Source organism: Haliotis rubra, unplaced genomic scaffold, assembly GCF_003918875.1.
Source record: "Haliotis rubra isolate DU_JTF1 unplaced genomic scaffold, ASM391887v1 Scf97, whole genome shotgun sequence".
NCBI classification, from domain to species: domain Eukaryota; kingdom Metazoa; phylum Mollusca; class Gastropoda; order Lepetellida; family Haliotidae; genus Haliotis; species Haliotis rubra.
Window position 1 is genome coordinate 2,018,848 of NW_025767712.1, and position 20,470 is coordinate 2,039,317.

The window sequence follows — 20,470 nt, forward strand, 5'->3', positions numbered from 1 at the left end:
TTAAGAATATGTTATATGATACCAAATATAGTATGACCAGAAATTATTAAGGATTTTAGGAATATGTTTAATTGGATTTCTAGTGTAAACAACCTTGACCAGCTATCAAGTGCTTGGTTTTATTCAAGAGAGACAACTCCGTTAATCCTTTTTCATTAGTTTGTGAAGAGTTATCCCTCTTTGTTTACTTGCTAGCAGACGACATTTTCAGTGATCCTCAGTATGGATGATTTAAGGAAGAGGAAGTTGATTTTGGAGTATTATAACAAGGACATCAGATCAGCCAAAGTGATTTCAAGTAGAACAGGCATCCCTTTGTCCACTGTTTATCGTGTTTTGAAAAATATTGCAAATGGATATGGTATTGAGCACCAGGGAGGTGCAGGTAGGCCCAGAAAATTGACTGTCGGTGACAGGAGGCGGCTTGGTATTCTTGTTTCTAAAAACAAACGAAGGTGTTTAGGAAACTTAAGGCGGATATGATTGATAGAAGAACTGTGGCTGTCTGTAAGGAAACAATTAGAACTGAGCTGCACGCAATGGGTTGGCAGGTGAATTCCATCACCGATCATGAAACCTGAACAAAAGGAGCAAAGGTTGAACTGGTGCTTACAGCACAGAAATTTTAACTGGGACAATGTGATTTTCTCAGATGAAAGTTCTGTTTGTCTGTTTCCTAATACACTGAAATTCTGGACCAAACAAACTGAAAAACCTTTGTATCAGCGCCCACAGTCCAAAATTTTACGTGTGGGGAGGCATATCTGTGTTAGGGGCAACGCCCCTCTGTGTATTTGAAGGGAATATGAACAGTGAGCGGTACACAGATATTCTCGAGGCACATTTACTTCCATCTGCTCACGTGTTCTATGGACATTTTTTGATTTTCCAGCAGGACAAGCGACCCAAAACATCGTTCAAAGCATTCACAGGCCTGGTTTCGGACCCAAAATATGACATTATTAGATTGTCCAAGCTATAGCCCTGACCTAAATTCAATAGAAATTTTGAGGGGACTTATGAAGGAAAGTGTCAATAAGAAAAATCTGACAAATATTGCTGAAATGAAAGAAGAGGTGGTCCGATATTGGGACAGCATGGACCACGACTTTCTAACTTTCGACTTTGATCAGTAGTATGCCCCGCTGCATTGACGCCTGCAATGCTGTCCATGGTGACTTGACACAATATTTACTGTTCACCTGTCTTTGAATCTGGAGTTATGTTCTGCTAATATTCACATTAATACGTGAGTAATGAGTGAAACAAATATAAAAAATTACAATCTTTAAATTCTCAATAATTTCTGGTTGTACTGTATATGATGCAATATGTGCTTATTTCAAGGTTCTGCTGCGGGCAAGAGAGAAACACCAATATGGCCATGAGTGCCTTCGTGCGTTACTGAAAGGACTCGAGCAAATGGAGCAAAATGATGCCAAAGAGTCCATCATTCAACTTGCTGAAACGTGGTAAGAGAAACTCGTTTGCGAGTCTCGTCATAGTACGTCCTTCTGCTTTGCACAACTTTCAAACTTCTTGACAATGGTCAACAGATGTTTGCTTTTTACGTCAATACAATGAAAGGCATCGATTTGTCGTTAAATGTTTAATGTCGATACTATATCGACACAAGGTTATGACTGTCCATTCTAAGCCAACATTTCACTGACACATAAACATTAAAGATATTAAGATTATCACGATTAAGTTAAACCATATGATAGATGAACATTTCTCTTCACTCATTTCATGAATCATACTTATTCATATTTAACATTAAACGGCAGGTCCACAAATGACTAATTATTTGTCGAACTGTACATGCAAAGTACTTAATGTTATTAGTAATCGATATGTTGATGAACTGTGATAATGATCTGAGTCGATATATCGATACATAGATATCCAATCAGTGACACTCAAATCCTATCCATAAACCATTAATGTTTGTCTATGTACATTTCTAATCAAAATATTATTCGAAGTGTTCATTTCGTATTATGTAACAGTTAATATCTACTTTTCGAATATTCAGTGAAACTTCAACAACTCAAATCAATAAATCTGATATTAGGAGGAGGAGGAGGAGATAATGTTATGGCATATGAGAACTCTTTTGTGGAAAATGCAGATTACTCATACGCTTCAAAGTTCATACTTTTAACAATTATTCTATATCATGAGTCACACAAGACAATCATTGCTGACGTATAATTTCTTTGGAAAAACGACCAGTAACTTAGTCATTTTTGTTTTGATTGAAGGTTGCAATCTGAAGGACAATCTAATGGAACAATTGCGGAACATATGAGAGAGGTTATTCACCACTTCACATAGATCATCTCACCAGGAGAACAGACTAGTGGATGACTCTCAGTGTCACGGATTCATTTAGGGCAGGATAGATGGAAATGAATGCAATGTCACCACGTACCTTTGGAAGCGTGTGTAATGCATGTAACTGATGATTAATTCATATGTATCGTGAATTATTGTTTAATGTCATTCTAGAGAATGGGGTTTTCCACATTCATGGTCGGTTGGTATCATTGAACCTGTTCATAAGGATGGCGATAAAAATCAAACTGAAAATTATATACTAGGCATTACTCTTCTAAGTGTATTTAGTAAAATATTCACTGCCATTAAAAACAAACGTTTAGCATTCTGGGTAGAATCCTTTGAAGAGATAACCGAATCCCAAGCTGGTTTGGGGAAAGGATATACTACTAATGACAGCATATTTGTTTTACATTTAGTTACACAGACATACTTAAATAAGAAAGGTACCAACTTCTATGTTCTCTTTGTAGATTTTGCAAAGGATTTCGACTCCGTTCACAGTGAAAATTTATGGAATCTTCTCGATAATCATTCCTTAAGCAGTAAAATGAATAAACTTTTAAGAAGTAATTATGATAACGCAAAGATGTGTGTGAGAAACAATAATGAAATATCTGAAACTTTTAGGAGCTAAATAGGAATAAGACAAGGTTGTATCATAAGCCCATTTTTATTTTCATTCCTGATCAATGAACTAGCAATACCGATTCATATAAAACTGTTCAAACGGTATTCAGTTACATCCAGATATAGTACCATTATTTGCTGATGATCATTCTTTTCTCCAGCACTCTTCCCGGATTACAAGCAAAAATAAACAAATTAGAGAAATACTGTAATGAATGGAAACTCACCGTAAATATAGATAAAACTAAATTCATTGTGTTCAAGAATGGAGGTAAACTTGCTGCAAACGAGAAATTGTATAACAAAGATGAACTGCTAGAAACAACAATACAACTTAGGAGTTCATTTTACAAATCACCTATCGTGGTCCTTACATGTCAGAAATGCATCGATGCAAGCAAAGAAATTGCTGATCGTTATTATTAGATATACTTATATTTTAGGAGACTTGCAACACATATAAATAATTAGAATCTTGTATGCTAAGATTTGTCCCATACTCCTCCTATATGGTTCTAATAATTGGGGACTCCAAACAGTTGATACACTAGAAAAAATACATTTGTATGCAATTAAAAGATTTCTCGGTGTGAAAGTTACTACTTCAAACATTATGGTTTATGGTGAATGTGGTAGATTTCCATTATTATTTAAAAATGAAAGTAGTCAAAATTGGTTAAAAATCTTAAAAATGCCATCTCACAGATTACTTTGCAATATGATGAATTTGTGGGATAGAAATGGAAAACGTACTTGGGTCACAGATGTTAAAAATTTACTATATATTTTCAACTGGTTTCGGTAATATATGGCCTGAACAGTGCATAGACTCTTTTCCAAATTTTCTCATATCCATTAAACAAAGGTTACAAGATATGTATCTCTAGAATTGGCTCGACTAATTATCTGTATCAAATAAATGTTTTTACTACAGAATGTTTATTCAATCTATATACAATGTTACAATGGAACCGATTTATCATCTTTGAATGGTCGGAAATATAGAATCACGCTTACAAAACTTAGTTGCTCATCACATGATTTGTTAGTAGAAACAGGTAGATATATTGGCATAAGAACTGAAGATAAAATATGTAAAATGTGTGATTTGAATCTAATTGAAGATGAATATCATTTTCTTTGTCTGTCCAGCCTACCACACTTTGAGAAATAAGTATATTAAGAAATATTACTTTGTACATCATACTATTTATAAATTTATATCTCTATTAACCTATTCTAGCAAGGTACATCTAGAAAAGTTGTCAATGTTTCTGTATCGTGCCCTTCTACACAGAAAAAATGTACTCTCTACTGCCTAATAAGAATATTGCCTGTATACATCTACTATAGGCCTGTAGCCTCTTAAGTGCAAATAAAGATGTATATGTAACAATTCGTTGTGACGTGTAAGCATTAAGTAGTCGCATCCACTACCGTAATCTAAATTCTACCTTTAAAACGTTTGTGAAAGCTTTTCTAATCATACATATGCATATTGAAACCAGCCATATTCTGCTACAGATAACTACTTCATGTCACGAGAGTGAAATATACTTTATATTGTTACGACATACTCGTTGAACATAATCAAACGCTTTTCTTTTAACAGACATTAACAAGAAAAGTGGCAGAATGTTATTCCGAAATTGCAAATCTTTCAAATTCTGTTCTCCTATTTCGAAAATTCAATCACAAATGTTCGATTATGTGCGAATGGACACTTGAGAATTGTGTCGAATTATTGATGGAAATGTTAATTGTACATATGACAGGCAATATGCTATGACGCTTCAGAAACAATGACTTGGAAGCCGTGATGCCTCAATGTTATGGCATTTAAACATATTTCCTACACATTTTAACTTGTTTTTGACAATAAATATTATCTCGTCTGGTGTAAAGTGCATTAATTCAAAGACACTGCAACATTATACTAAACAGATAATAAGAAATTCCCATAGTTCATTATTTGTTGAATTCTAACATAAATGCAAAATAATTATGACAGTGTTATGCATCAGTATTTCACATGAAATCAATTGTTGGAAATATTCTATATCACTTTTGGCCACGACTGTTTTAAGTAATATGTTTATTGCATAGAGCGACATTTCGGCGTAGATTCTAAAGTAACTACAACCAAGTGATGAGAAGTATATATACATAGTATGTTATGACAAACAGCAGAATAACATTAACATCATCATGAATATTGGATCTTACTGATCCCCACCTGATCGCATCCAATTTATGTGCCACTTGTTATCATATACACTCTGTTTTGTGTCACTTCAATACAGCCCTATGGAGCATCGGTGATGCCGAGCTGGGTCGAGCTATGCCGACTGTTATGAGCAGGGGAGGAACGACAGTCACTGGACTGTAAAGAGCTTTGTTTTGTGACCGGGTGACAATACTTGCCGATGTAAACGCATTATATACTTTTAGTGCCATGCTCGTCCATATATGAATATTGCTGAGTCATTGCTTCTATTGAAAATAAGACATTGACATAGACCGAATATCTCCTTGTATGTTTTCACTTTCATGTTAGACATATGGACAGTGCTTGAGACAATGAATGGCAATATAAGAAACGGAGGCTTTTAGAAACAGATATATAGTACACGCACATAATTGAGACGGTCTCTCTTTAATGACATGCTACTGGTTCATCCGTGTGCTGGGCATTCAGCTGAACTGCAGTAGGGAAGATGGTAATCTTCGATTCTCGGGATGGAGTTGAGGAGATAAATAGTGAGGCTAAGTATATTGCTGCTGATTAAAGTGCGTTCCACAACTGTTCTCTGAAATAACCCCGGTTCATCGACTCCTTAGGATTGGTCTAATTGAGTCGGTTTTAGGTTGAAGATTTCATGTTTGTCGAAGAATATGTTCTGTTGTTAACAACCAACCAAATGTGTTTTAATCTTGCATTCTGAGGTCACGTACTTAAATGAGATTAATGGAGCGCAAATTGCACCATAAATGAAACGCTTTCGTGTTTCTTTTAGCCACCGACTTCACACGAATTCAACGACTTCAGTTTGTCATGTTAATTATGTATTGAGGTAATAGCCTTTGCAGACCTCTCCCCCAAAATACCTCACGTATTAGGCATATTCAACTTAATGCTTCAGTCCAAAGCTGTCTGACATAAAACAATTAATGCTGTGTTATATGAAGCTCACCTGAAGAACTGAGGTAGCATAGGTTTGGTCTGACTCTTAAATAAGTGCAGTTTTAATTTGGTGGAAATGCGTAGGCACGATTCGGGTAGATACAGTGAAAACTGCAGGGGATGACACTACAATAAATATAATATAACAATTCGTGGATGAAACTTCTTGTTTCAAGCAATGGGCTTAATCTACAACAATGGAAAAAAGGGCAGATTGTGTTTATAATTTTATTCAGAGAGTTGACTAGGAAAATTAGAATATGAAAAACTGTGCTTAAACCAACATTTGAAAGTAAGTGAATGTAATGGATTAGTGATACTGTTAGACGCCGCTTTTATATGTTAAGTATTCTTACAATTCAACTACTACTACTCTCTGGAACCTATTTAGAAGCTTGAGCAAGTTTCGAAGACTTTATTCACATTGAAATTCCACTATATTTGGCAGAATATCGGGGGTTAGTTTTCAAGAAACCCAGAAATAGAAATTTGGCTAATTTATTAATCTTCGTCATACATGGATAATAATGAACAACATTGTTCGTGAAGTCCTCATCCGATATATTTGACATAACAAGGTAACAAATTCGATGTTTCTTCAATTAAAAGAAGCGATCAACATTACTGCGATGCATCCATAATGAATTCTGATTTCTTTTCACAAATATGAGATCGTGACTGAGTACTAAGCGCTTCTGCAGAAAAGGCTAAAATAGTTTATTTTGCATACGGTTGAATAGGGTTCTTGGTGGTCTAATAGAGTAGCTGAATGATCCATCCATGGGAACTCCGGACAGAACAGATTTTGAGTGCCCCATGGTTGACGTACAAGTTAATCTGGCGTTGTTCAGATTATCTTAGTTGCATGTAATCATAATATGGCTAGAATACGGTTGAGTGCAGCTTTAAATAACTGTTTATTATTCACTCATCAGTAGTTCCTGTGATTATTCATGATAACTATCATTTGTATCAGGCAGTTGTAAGTTTACGGTAACTTAAGAGAGCTAAGGCAGGTTTAGATTAAGATCGCCTTAGAACCGTACCGAGGTTTACAATCCAGGGACAATCACGATGAACACAAATGATAAGGTAAAAACTCACTTGGATACTCGTGCTGTAAAACCTTCTGAAGAATTTACAAAGGATGAGGAAATACTAAATTCAGGAATTTGCACGAACATTGTTGACGAATCCTAGTTCAGTTGATATATCTGAGAGTGAGACCGTTTGAAAAATCAATAAACTGCCATCGTACTAATTGAGCATTGATCTGTATTCACAGTGAGTGACAAGTCTCCATATAAAGCAATGACACTGAATGAAGACAACTAGTTTTGGATTAGAATATACGCAAACAGCCGCGACGGCACTTTCTACTAGCTGATCTGTTTCATTGCGACATTTGTCGGATAGACATACTGCTTTTCAAAGTTATAAGCTGACCAACCAAAAAAAGGACGACTTTACGCAATTATTATTTATGATGAGATATACAGTAAGTATTGTCTTGATGATGCTTTCCACTGACCATGTGGTGTCCGGGGACTTTAAGGGTTTTGAGGTTGTGGGGTCGTGTCTGGATCCCTACAGTTTCAATGGTGGACCATTGAGGACAGCTGTGGGTCACACGGCAACATCCTGTGCCATCCTATGCAGTGGGGAGACGCGATGTCATTCCTTCACCTTCAGGAAATCCTCTTCGACCTGTTTCCTCCATCATGCTTACATCCCTTACTGGCCCTGTGACAAACCCGGCGACATCCACTACAATGACGTAAGTACTCAAAGGACAACTGATTGACTTCATGCCCTGTCCTTTTATATAGCTGAAAACTGGCGTTTACGAACACAGTTAGATATGGACTTAAATGTTTTATGTTTCTTGAACAAGTCATCACTTTTCAAAGATGTGCTGTATGGTGAGATATATGTTGATTACAGTCACGGAAGCTTTGAAGCGCCCATATCCTTCACCTCAGGTTACTTCACAATTTACAGGTACCATGTCTAACTGACTGACTGAGTTTTGTTTTACGCCGCTTTTAGCAATATTCCAGCAACATCACGGCGGGGACACCAGAAATGGGCTTCACACATTGTACCCATGTGGGATTCGAACCCGGGTCTATGGCGTGACGAGCGAACGCTTTAACCACTAGGCTACCCCACCATGTCTAAAAGGGGCTCGTCACGCCGAAGACAAGGGTTCGATTCTCCATGTGGGTACACATAGTGAAGCCTATATTTCTGTTGCTGGAATATTACTAAAAGCCGCGTAAACCTAAATTCAGTCACTCAATCACCATAATTTAACGACATAGAATAGAGTTAGGAGTGAATGGATTCGTGGGCTTAACGCCGCTTTGTACAGTATCCTCTCTCACTCTAAATTTGCTGTGGAAGGAAACACTCGATGTGATGCAGGAATTTATAACCATGGTATGGTCAAAGGGTATCATATTTGCTATCTCTCATAAATGTTTTTAAAAACAACTTCGAAGTTGATTTCCTTTGCATTCTCACAACTAGACGGTTCGTCATTTCAACTCATGACAGTCTGTTTAGCTGTTAGGGTACAAATCTGTCCGGGACAACTACCGATCCATTTTGAGTAAGTGAATGTGAGTGAGTGAGTATGGTTTTACGCCGCTTTTAGCAATATTCCTGCAATATCACGGCGGGGACATATAATTAGATGATCGAATTCAAACGTTCAAAATGAATATACATATAAAACAAGAAAAAAACCGCTTTAGACATAAACATGTAGATTGTGACAGTTTGAACTTGTGAATTGAACATTTGAACATTTGTAATGAACTGGATGTGTTTAGCTCTTACTTTCCAATTCACGTAGGTCAAACAGTCTTAATGAAGACTCAACGATCAAAACTCCATTATGCTAGGAACGCTTCATCATCCCGACTGTTTGCTTTCAGATATGATTATAAAGTCGATACTTTCCCTGCATCGTGGCAACCTATTAGTGATACTCGGTTTGTTTGTTCGGATGACGAGATTGTAGATAAGCAGTCCTTGAAAACAGATTGGTAATGATTTGTCTCAAACTGTGTATCCTATGTGCATATGTTACACCTAAAGCAGTCCCAGCGTAACCCCGTTAATATTGATTGTATGGCTCTGGTAAAACCAGATCTAACATCGTCAATCCGTTATTATCGAACATATTCGATAATCGCAAGGTGTGTACGGGTTTCATATTACATCATTGGCTGTTCTTGACTATGTAGACTTTTTCAAGACACGGTCGAAACTTCCGTAGACATAAACTGGACATACGTCTAGGAATGTGATATTTGTTGAAAACATTGGAACATGTACAGGCTAATTATAACCGATCAGAGAGTGTATAAATATCGTAAATAGCTTTGGTCAAGTACTTTCTCAAATGCCAATTTTCTCTTTAAGTTTAGAAAACCAGCCTATTCCTATCATTTTCGCCACATTTAAATGCATCAGTACCAGGTAAAATAGTAAGCTTAAAAATTTTAAAAAATCGAAACTTGCTTTTATTGCACAAAAATACCTTCATTCTTTATTTTGAGAGGTTGAAAAGTTATGAAATGGCTTATCTGAAGGTACGTTGCCGACAGTGGCGTAAAACAACGACAAAAACAAACAGAAACTACTTGGCATCCGACCAGTCTTGTGTAAACCTTGACGATTTTGATGAAATCTCGTTTGTAAATAGCCCCTTAATGTCGAATGGTTAGATTACGTTTCTTATATTATCAGACAATTGTCAAGTGGGTCAAAGTACACACAAGCAGGCTAAATTGTTTTTTTATGGTAGGTATTTTGGGCTAACATAAAAACTTACTATATTGAGTAGATTAAAGATTACATGATAACGTTAATGAAAATATTGATGGACTATATGCACTCATGTTATATATTTAGACTAAAAGCCTGGGAAAATCGCTAATAAATAAATTGCAAACAAGGTACGATTACCAATGCATACACTAATAAAAATAGGCATAATAACACAAGTCATGTCATACATAGATAATGACATGTTAAACACAAGTCTTGAACACGATAATTCTGATGTTTCGCACCACGTTCACATAGATCAGGGTTATTCACAATGAAACCAATTTCCGCACTGGTTTAAGTATCTCCATTTATCAGATCTTCGAGGACATCGCTAACCGTCTGTGGAACTCTAGTATTGCTCTTGAACTCAACCATACCTACTCAAAAAACACCCTCATACTTACTCAAAAATATCTGCGTCTTTATTTTACTGTTTGCACCATTAGTGCTGTATACACGAATAGGTGGCGTGGTATTTATCGACCAGTGTAGATCAGTATTTAACAATAGAAGACAGAGCATGAAAGTAAAGGTGTTGTTTTGATGGTTCCATTTACCTCAATCACCGAGGAACCTGACTGACTTCTCTCATATTAGATTTATGTGAAAGGAAGAGATCTAATAAAGAAGATATTTCATGGCAGTTACAATATGGTTGCCTCCCATAAGGGAACGGGTTCAATATCCTAGTGATTTGTGTATATGTTAAGTAGGAGATTGAAGAAACTGAGGTCCTGTGTACTGGCTTCGAAGGCTAAGGTTCACATTGCAGATGTTCTTATGTCTCTATTTCAATGATGTACACAAAATACCGTAAAAGTGTTCGTTATTGGGGCACATTTAATTCCCTTTAAACAAATCTACTGTTTGTATGCTGAACTGTATGTCTGTGAAACAAACACGATGTAATCAGATTGTCCTGATTGCATTAAATTGCTTCTAATTGAAATTGAAATTAGTCAATGCATAATCCAACAACATGAGATGAAACGAGGTTGCCTGTTTCACTAAGATTATTTCAAAACCAGATTCACTATTCTTACTTCTCGTAAAGCTAATAAAAATGGCTTTCACATTCTGCTACTGTCAGATTGTATTCGTGTCAGTAACCATATAAGTTTGTTCATGTAACACATGTTATGGCATTTTGTGTCCAAGTGTGTTCATGTTGCCATTGCCACATATGTAGGGAAGTGCTGTTTTGATTCAAATGGTACAAGTTGGTTATACCAACTGAAACCAATACAACCTTATCAGATTATTCCGATTGCATTAAGTTGCTTCTAATTAGAAAGCACATTGTTTAAATACGTCAATACAGATTAATGCATAATCAATATCACAGGAAACATGAGATGAAACGAGGTTGCATGTGTTTCACTAAGATTATTTCAAAAACAGATTTGCAATGTTTCGGTAGTATGACTGAAATAATCACTATTCTTACTTCTTGTAAAGCTCAATAAAAATGGCTTTCACATTCTGCTACTGTCAGATTGTATTCGTGTCAGTAACCATATAAGTTTGTTCACGGAACGCATGTTATGGTATTGTGTGTTCAAGTGTGTTCATGTTGCCATTGCCACATGTGTTAGGAAGTGTCAACGGAACGTATTTTGACTTCAGGTTTACAACCCCTGTCTTCACGGTGGAGATTACAATCCTGGTACAAGCACCTGCAAATGTTTCGGTGGTTACAAGGGCGATATCTGTGGGCAAGTGATTGAAGGTATGACTTCTGCGTTATAGTATTCAACGAAAATAAATTGAATTCCGATCTCACTTCGAAAATAATGTATTAAGAGTTAGTTCAAGTCATGTTTTCATGATTCAGATCACTACTGATATTTACAGATATGTATCTGTTTATTTAAGCACTGTAAAAGTGTTTCGTGCACTTTAAGATGTGTGATTGTATTACACCATTTACAGTTAAATGATATGCAAGCAAAACATACATACTGATACACATACAATGAACATTCATTGCAGACTGTTCCGATGGAATGGCTTATTACTACGGTCAGAAAGGTGAATTCATTATCCAACCTAATCTATCTCCCCAACCATTTATTGTCTACTGTGAAATGGACTTTGGTGGACGAACCGCAATCCTGAAACAGAAAACTGGTAATGAAAACTTCAACAGACCATGGGATGACTACAAGAAAGGATTTGGAAACGTTTCAGGAGATCACTGGCTGGGCAATGACTACATCCACTACATCAGCTACAGCAGAAAACACTCACTCTTGGTACAGGTTGAGACAGGAAGCAGCTATCATCAGTATTTCATGCAGGACTTTGGAGTGGATGATGAATCAAGTAATTATAACCTGACGTTTGGGTCTCACTTCACCAGTGACAAGTATCATGAATCCCTCGGAGACTGCCTAGGACCGTTGTACGGTTCATCATTCAGCACCCTGGATCGTGACAATGACAACAGTGCTCGGAACTGCGCTCAGGACTTTCAGTCAGGCTGGTGGTTCAAAGACTGCTCCACCTGCAATCCCACAGGCGTGTATGAGGCATCACCCGTTGGTGGACAAGCTGGAGCAGCTGACAGTAACCTCCACTGGACCCCTGGGGAGGGACTGGGAAACCGGTCCCCGAGGGAAATGGCGTTGTATCTGGTCTACAACGACCCAAGTACTTGGGGATAAGCTGCAAGTTGTGACAAACGTTTTAGTTTAACGATGACAGGTCAAAATTACAAGAACCTCGGGTTTTAACGTATCAGTCTACAATGGATGTATTGTGCATTAAATCCAACAAACCAAACCAAATGTAGGTAGAACAATTAACTATATGTAACTGGTCTACAACGACCCACTTACGTGGGTGATAAGACTGACCTTGGCCATGCAAACGGCGAGCCAGTGAGCATTTAAGGCAGCAACGATTGGATAAATACCTTACATACTAATCAGATGACGGTTACCTCTCTGTTTTCCACAGCTTTCCTTAAAATGGCAGTGATCGTGCGCTTTGTACACTAACGATAGCAAGAGGAGAATCTTACATCTGCGTCTACTCCTGCCTGTTCTGCTATCGACTCGTCCTTGTAGTGACTATCGTTTGTCCTTATGTTACGTGTGAGATAGAAACCCTCCACCGCCTGACTATCCAAGAATATTTCATGCTTCTTCAGACAATAAGGTATTTGCACATACACTATGAGCTCACGTACACTTTAAACATTTGCTTTATCATGTTGTAATATACAGTGTTTGTTTAGAAGTGGTATTTATCATTCCTCTTTCTTCCTCTCTTGCCTTGACTTGGTATGTTTGTAGTTTAACGCCACACAGCAATATTCCACCTATATGGCTGTTCTATCTTGCCTTGCATTTGTATAGTTCAATAGTTCAATAAAAATACGCTTGCAACCTATCACGTCATGACTGCCTATTATTATGAGAAAGGTTTCAATAGTTTGCAAATGTGAGTCAGTTGGCTATAACTATGTACGGCGACCTTAGCGAATCGAGTCTTGATGAGACTAGTGTTTGAGTGAGTCGGTTTGATGTTGAAGGAACATCCTAAGCAATGCAGATCAACGTTTCTGAGAATAGTGACACCGACGAGCTGACAAACCAAGAAACACGGCGAACCATGATTCGAACATAAGAAGGAAGTCAACCTGGCACACCGAAGAGTCGCAACTCTGCATAGCGAACTGCGACGCCATTACCGGTTGGCCAACCCGTGCTCATATTTGTGTGAATTGCCTGTAAATGATTATGGAGAGGAGTGGTGAGCATAAACAACGTTCTTCACATAAATATAATTAATGATATTTTACCACCAATAGACCATTCTTAATGAGGCCTCATGAATATTCATATCTGTACCAAAACGAGGCTAAATTGGACAAGGAAACAATCGCATAATGGCGACAAATCTCAATGTATACTTCCTGGTTTCAAATTTCCCTTGAACGGTACATTACGAAACTGTCCAGTAGTTCAGGGAAATCGCAGAGAAATGGGAAAGGGCTACAAAAATGTTTCTGTAGCATATCCACGGAATAATTACTGTACTTCACGACACATCACGATAAGTCATATGACCAAGATATCTAGGTTAACGTTTACCATGTTGCGCAGCATTTATGAAGGGAAGCTACTCTAAAGTCACAATAGTGGAAATATTACCAAGGGAAGTCAATTGCGTTTACTTTATCAACATATGAACAAAGCAAAAGACTCAACGTATTTCCTGACCTGGATTCAAATCATCCACTTCCACATGGGAGTAGTGTTGTTAATTATTGAGCTGGATAATCGAGATTATAAGTAATATGTAGATCAAGATAGCTCTCCTCGAGTGGATCTGGACCAAACAAAATTGTATTACTCATGTGATGAAATTATTTGTTTGGTATTTTTTCTGGGTACACTTACAGAATACCGGATACCTAATTATATACATTCTATTGTGCGCGTGAGGCTCCTATATATAGAAGAAACAGAGAGCGCGAGCCTGCGATCCAATAAAAATACGAATTTAAGGTAAAAAATAAGGTTAAAATCTAATTCCTCAACTTACTTCCGGTTTAGGAAACCTAAACTGGGGATTTTAACAGCGTTCACTGACGTAAACAGAGTAAAAAGTAACCGTGTGTTGAAATTTTATTCAAATGCATGCTTGGAAAAGGAACTCTACAGTGTGGGAACACTCTGATGGTAAGTGTTTTTTGATTGGTTGATTTCTAATGACGTAATACAATAACACGTTCCTAATATGGAAAGTTCACTACAGACGATCTTTATGTCAGACACAAAATGAAAATTTGGGATGTCTATGAAATAGCAAGAAATCACGAGGAACGTTTTTTAAGAAGAAAGGGACTTTTTGGTAACTGGGAAGGCAAAATTTGTAGTAAGTGTGGTGTTGGAAAATATTATTTGTGCATGGACAAATCTTACGGGAAAGATGGCAGATGCTGGAAATGTTCAAGGAAAACTTGTGGTAGGAAATTTTCTATAAGGCACAATTCTTTCTTTGAAAACAGTAAATTAGAATTGGGAACACTACTTTTGTTGACATACTCTTGGGTGTATAAATTGCCACAAGATTTTGTGCGTAGAAAATTAGACATTGTGTTTGGGAGTACATCTGTGGACTGGTACAACTTTTGCAGGGAAGTATGTGTTTGCATTGTTGATGAGTACAGTGAACAGATAGGTGGTGTGGGACACGTAGTAGAAATAGATGAGTCAAAATTTGGAAAGAGGAAATTTAATAGGGGAAAGAGGGTAGAGGAACAGTGGGTCTTTGGAGGCATTGACAGGGACACAAAACAGTGTTTTTTTGCTTGTGTGGAACACAGAAATCCAGAAACTTTGATTCCACTGATATTAAAATTCATCAAACCCAGAACCACTATTATTAGTGATTGCTGGAAAGCATATGACTGTTTCAAAGAGGAAGATTTTAATCACCTAAAAGTAAATCATTCCATAAATTTCAAGGACCCCGAGACCGGGGCACATACAAACACCATCGAGTCAACTTGGGGTGCATTAAAACGCTCCCTACCCAGGTCAGGCACCACAAAAAGCCTATAGAAAGAAAATTGCACCAGAAGGAAATATTTGTGTGTTGAAGAAAAGTTTGAAAATTTTATCGATCTTGTTGTGAGAATCTACAACCCTCATTCAAAGGACAGTGAACTTGTTAGGATGCCATTAAAACCGGCCAATCGTGACAACCAGGATAATCAAAACGATAGTTTGGATGATTTCCAGCTGTAAGGTAGGTACAGGCTTTTAAATAAAGGGGGGTACCCCCTTTACCCCCATTATCTTACCTTTTTTTAGCTTTAATATTGTTTAATATTTAATATTTTATATTGAACGCTGCTTCAACACAGCCTTCATTCATGGCGTGACGTTGCTAAGGAAACAAAACGGAAGTGCGCAAAAATAAATGCGCAATCTAAATAAAATGGCGGATAGGTATCCGGTATTCTGTAATCTTGCCTTTTTCTGTTTAAAATGTTTTGTCCTATCGACTCTGTTTTATAGATATAGGGTATTTGTTCACGCACTTATTTTCAGTTGTACCTACTGGTGATGGCGATGTGCGCGTAACTACATGTTACAATAGCAGAGGAACAACGAATCGCCACATCATCATTTAGAAACTATTTATTTCAATCAACATGAGTGGGACACAAAGTGCAAGACAAAACTGGATGATTTTATTCAAGTTCTTTTTTGACTGATTTGGAGGTGAATAATTATTTTACACTGATGAATAACAATACAATTTTCAGAGGATGCAAATTGAAAATATATTGGGTGCAATATTTATGTGGATAGAAATATCTTTTTAGATTAGTCTGACATGAATGGCAACAATTACAGCTGGATCAATTAATAATTTATCATAGTTTTCTCCCCTAACACAGTATCATAATCTCTTACCTAGGAATGATTTTTCTTCTGATTCCCAACTAACTCTTTTCAAACAGGATGAAATACATTCTTTTTCATCAATTATTGATTAAACAGTAGCAAATGAGTTACATCTACAACTATGCCATTATGAAAGACCTTTCTATTATGCAGCTCAATCCATCAATGTGTATGTATTACAGCTGTCTCTTTTTGCATCCATCATTTACACAACACAAATGCACGAAACAATTTCATTTACATTCATGTCTGTCAATGTTGTGCTGTTTGGGCAAGGTACATCACAAAACCTGGGAAGATATTCAACAAATGAAAAAGTTCCAGCAAATCAGTGCCAATGTTTGAAATGATGGAATACTGTAAAATGTTCAATCAATTTTTATCATCATACATGAATTTACAAACTCCAAACTTTTCCAAAGTTCAAGTTTTCTGTTCAATTTTTCTATTTTGTCAACCTTTTCCTTGAGTTGCCTCTCCTGTTCATGTAATTTCTGGTGGAGTTGTTCTATGTAGGACTGGGGGTCAGTGGCTGCTGTATCCCTCTCTGCTTCACTGTAATATAAGCATTGTAAAGCATCACTATTATCTCTTCGACCACACAAACAATAAATATATCTTTGGAATTACAAATATTCATCAAGGTAAAGAGGCTAACATCATTTCATATTTTAGACAGTATGGGCAATCAATATTTTTATATGTAAATAACATAGCATATAGGTCAAAGTTTAGTTGTATTAAATTCTTTAAAACCATGTCACTTGGCAAAATTAACTTAATACGATCTGACATTCTTACTGTATCTGAGATGGTGACTGTGGTAGCTTCCTTATGGGAGGTTCCTTAGCTGGTGACATGCTCTCTGACTCTAAATTAGCAGCACCTAAGATATATTTCAGTTGTTGTAATTAGATTGTCCAGTAATATGTCCAGTATCCCTGAAGTACTGGTCAGTATGCAGTAATTTTGAAAGTACATATTTAAGATTATTTTAACAGCATGTGTGTGTGTCCTGCATACACATGTACTTGAAATGTTACTTTGATTTGCAGCCAATCTAATTTCACTGATCTGGAATATATGCAAATAAAATTCCCTTGCAATCATGACAAGTGTCTCCATATGTCCATATGCTTAAAAAATTCATATAATGGACCGTTCATGATTTATGACTAGGGGGGTGATGGTGATTTTAGGTGCGGTGTTTGTGGGGGTTGGGGTGTCTCCCAGATTGTTTTTGGAGGCAGGGGGAGGGGCCAATTGTGTACATAAGAACTAGGGGGGTGATCACTGATTTTGAACATGACAATGTGTGTGTGTGTGGGGGTGGGGGTGGGGTTTGAATGTGTCTGTGTGTGTGTGACATTCACATTGTACATGTGCCCCTAATATTAAAACCTTGCATAGTGAACAGTTTGTACATTACACGGCAGATCTGGACTATGCCATGTGCCGTAATTATTTTGTACTTACTATGAATCATTTTCCAGGATCGCTCCGTATTTTCGTCAACCACTGCCTTCTTCTAATCTTATTCTTGGGAATATGGTGAAAAGATACCGTAAAATCCTTACGGGCATCACTCCAACGCAAAGGCACACAGCAGTAATCTTTCCTTTTCGAGGTCGCCATTTTCAAGGTTGGGTCAACCTATTTAAGCCTCGCTTTCGATTTGACCTCGAGGTCATGCATATTGGCTAAGAATGGTCTATAATCAGAAACGCTGCAGTGACACACGCGAAATATAAGCCTACGTGGTCATGTGACCACCCAAGAGTGGGCACTGAAGTCTTGCGCCATGACACCGTGAAATGGAACCAGTTGAATTCGAAAGTGTCATGATCTTACAGGATGCTTAATAGACCGATCCAGTCTGTCAATCAAAACTGGCGCATGCGTCAAATTTGGCCAATCAGCAGGCCGGGCGCGCTGTGTGGATTTGTCGGACTTATTTCCGGGGTCAAACGATGCCTCCGAAGCGATGTGCTTCGAATTATGCCATTTACACTCGCTATATTTATTACATATTGCTGCGATTTGATGTGTACCTTTAACAAACCATTACGGTCAAGACAACAAAAATGGAGGCGGGTCAAGAAACGCGATAGGCCTAACGATCAGTTAAATGTCTGCACCATCGTTCAGGAAACCTACGTCTGCCTGCTGATGAGAATTTGCACGAATTTCCACACTTTTGCACATGTGCAAAATCAATACCAATTGATGACAACAAATAGCAGTTTAAGACTTTGCAAGTTTTATAAACACGGACAATTCTCGTAACTACAAAATTGTTTTTGCTTAACGTGTTTAGTCACTACTAGGCATTGAGTTGGTACGCCATAAAGCTCAAATGAGACAGGCGAGAAAGCCGTGACACAACGTAAACAAATCTCCCATTTCGGTTACGGTCAACCGAAATAGCAAAACTTGTTACATGAAAGAACAATGTGGCGGATATTGTCCCTTTCGCTCTTAGATATTCTTCAATTTGTCACACATTTTAGGATGTTTTAAGTTTCATAAGCACAATTTGAAGGCCTACAGTATCTTGTTAACAGAGCAAAATATTCTCGAGTAATATTTTTTATTCAAACGGAAATATTGTCAGTGTCAGCAGTTGCCTATCATGCAATATCCAAGTATCAAACTTAATTCATATGAGTGCCTATAAAACCATGCTTTAAATATTTCAGCTTTTTTTATAAAGAGTTGCATTGGACTTTGAATTGAATTACCTTCCTCCATGTTGATCGAATACGAAAACTATGTGAGAAGAATAGTGATCGACTTTCTGGAGTATTGGACGGAGTGAAATAAAGTGTATATCTTCATTATGAGAACATTATTTGAAGTTTTGTTACCACATAAATTATTTACATATATTGGTACATTTCAGGAGTAATATTACAACTGTAATTTTGATTAATTCACTGGAAATGATAGCAAGGTATGTTTTAAGAATCTTGCTTTTTTAGAAAACGTGGAAGGGTAATAAATATTAATAATAATCTAATCAATAATAAATAATTATTTAATTGATTGACATATCAGATTCTTATGATTTTAAGGCAGAACTAGGCAAACAAACACCATACATATCTTGGCAGGACAATCACTTGGTATTAACTTAGTTTCTTGGCTCCTGCTTTTAGATGTTTTTTTAAATACTACATTTACTAATAGATAATTCTGAAAGTGATTGCTAGTATCATAACTCATTAAAGTTATTTCAACATCCAGAGAATTTGAAAAGCAAAGGCTACGTTTGGTCAAACCCTGGTCATGCATTATCCAGTCCTGCAGGGCCTAGATTTTGAAGCTCTTAGCGCTAAGATAGTCGGAAGTGCCATGCATTAACATTAACTTACGACTATCTTAGCGCTAAGAGAGCTTCGAAAATCTAGGCCCTGGAACAGAATAACTTACAAAATCTCAGTTGACTTTTCATGTAACGGAATAAATATTGAAACATATATTTAACCCATATTTGATGTAATTCTTCTGATAAATCATCAGTTTTTTAGGAGGTTATCAATATTTGAAGACTGAGCCAAAGCAAGTGTTTATTAAGATGATGGATTTTGACAAATTGTTCAAGGTTTGTTGATGGTTATTTGGAAAATGAGCTTCATATTAAATTGCACACTGGTTTGTAGGAGGTGAATGCTTCAGGACATTTTCATGTCTGTTTTCCTAAATCTTTGTTATGACTTTTAACAAATTTTGAATCAACTTAACTATAATTTTTATGACACCAGTAAGTATCTCAGAAAAGGAAATAGATCAAATTCAGTGTTATGTCATCTAGGGATATGGTCTCAGATCTAATAAAACAAAGATTATCATTGTTTAATTAAGAAGCAATAATGGCAATATGTAACTGTATTGACAAAAAGCTTTGAACATAAGATATATTCTTTGCACCTTATTTACACTAGTAGTTAGCAGTTAAACGTCTCTGATGAAAAAAACAATAGATCTACATTTGTATTTTGTGTAACATTCTATTTCAATGCTAGTTAATTGTTCGGATAAC

The 20,470-nt window shown here is 36.8% G+C and overlaps 1 protein-coding gene across 1 annotated transcript; it reads left to right on the top strand.

Annotated features, from left to right (window-relative positions):
- The first annotated feature begins 5,550 nt into the window (after nucleotides 1–5,550).
- On the top strand, nucleotides 5,551–13,387 carry LOC124265266 (fibrinogen-like protein 1). The gene is made up of 3 exons (XM_046700054.1): nucleotides 5,551–7,934; nucleotides 11,627–11,729; nucleotides 11,993–13,387. The coding sequence occupies exons 1-3, from the start codon at nucleotides 7,641–7,643 to the stop codon at nucleotides 12,664–12,666; spliced, it is 1,071 nt and encodes a 356-aa protein (XP_046556010.1). The 5' UTR covers nucleotides 5,551–7,640; the 3' UTR covers nucleotides 12,667–13,387.
- The last annotated feature ends 7,083 nt before the right edge of the window (nucleotides 13,388–20,470 follow it).

Coding starts and splice junctions, on each gene's coding strand:
- LOC124265266 (XM_046700054.1), top strand. CDS start 7,641: ATGATGAGATATACAGTAAGTATTGTCTTGATGATGCTTTCCACTGAC. Junction 7,935..11,626: donor GCGACATCCACTACAATGAC/GTAAGTACTCAA, acceptor TTTTGACTTCAG/GTTTACAACCCCTGTCTTCA. Junction 11,730..11,992: donor CTGTGGGCAAGTGATTGAAG/GTATGACTTCTG, acceptor CATTCATTGCAG/ACTGTTCCGATGGAATGGCT.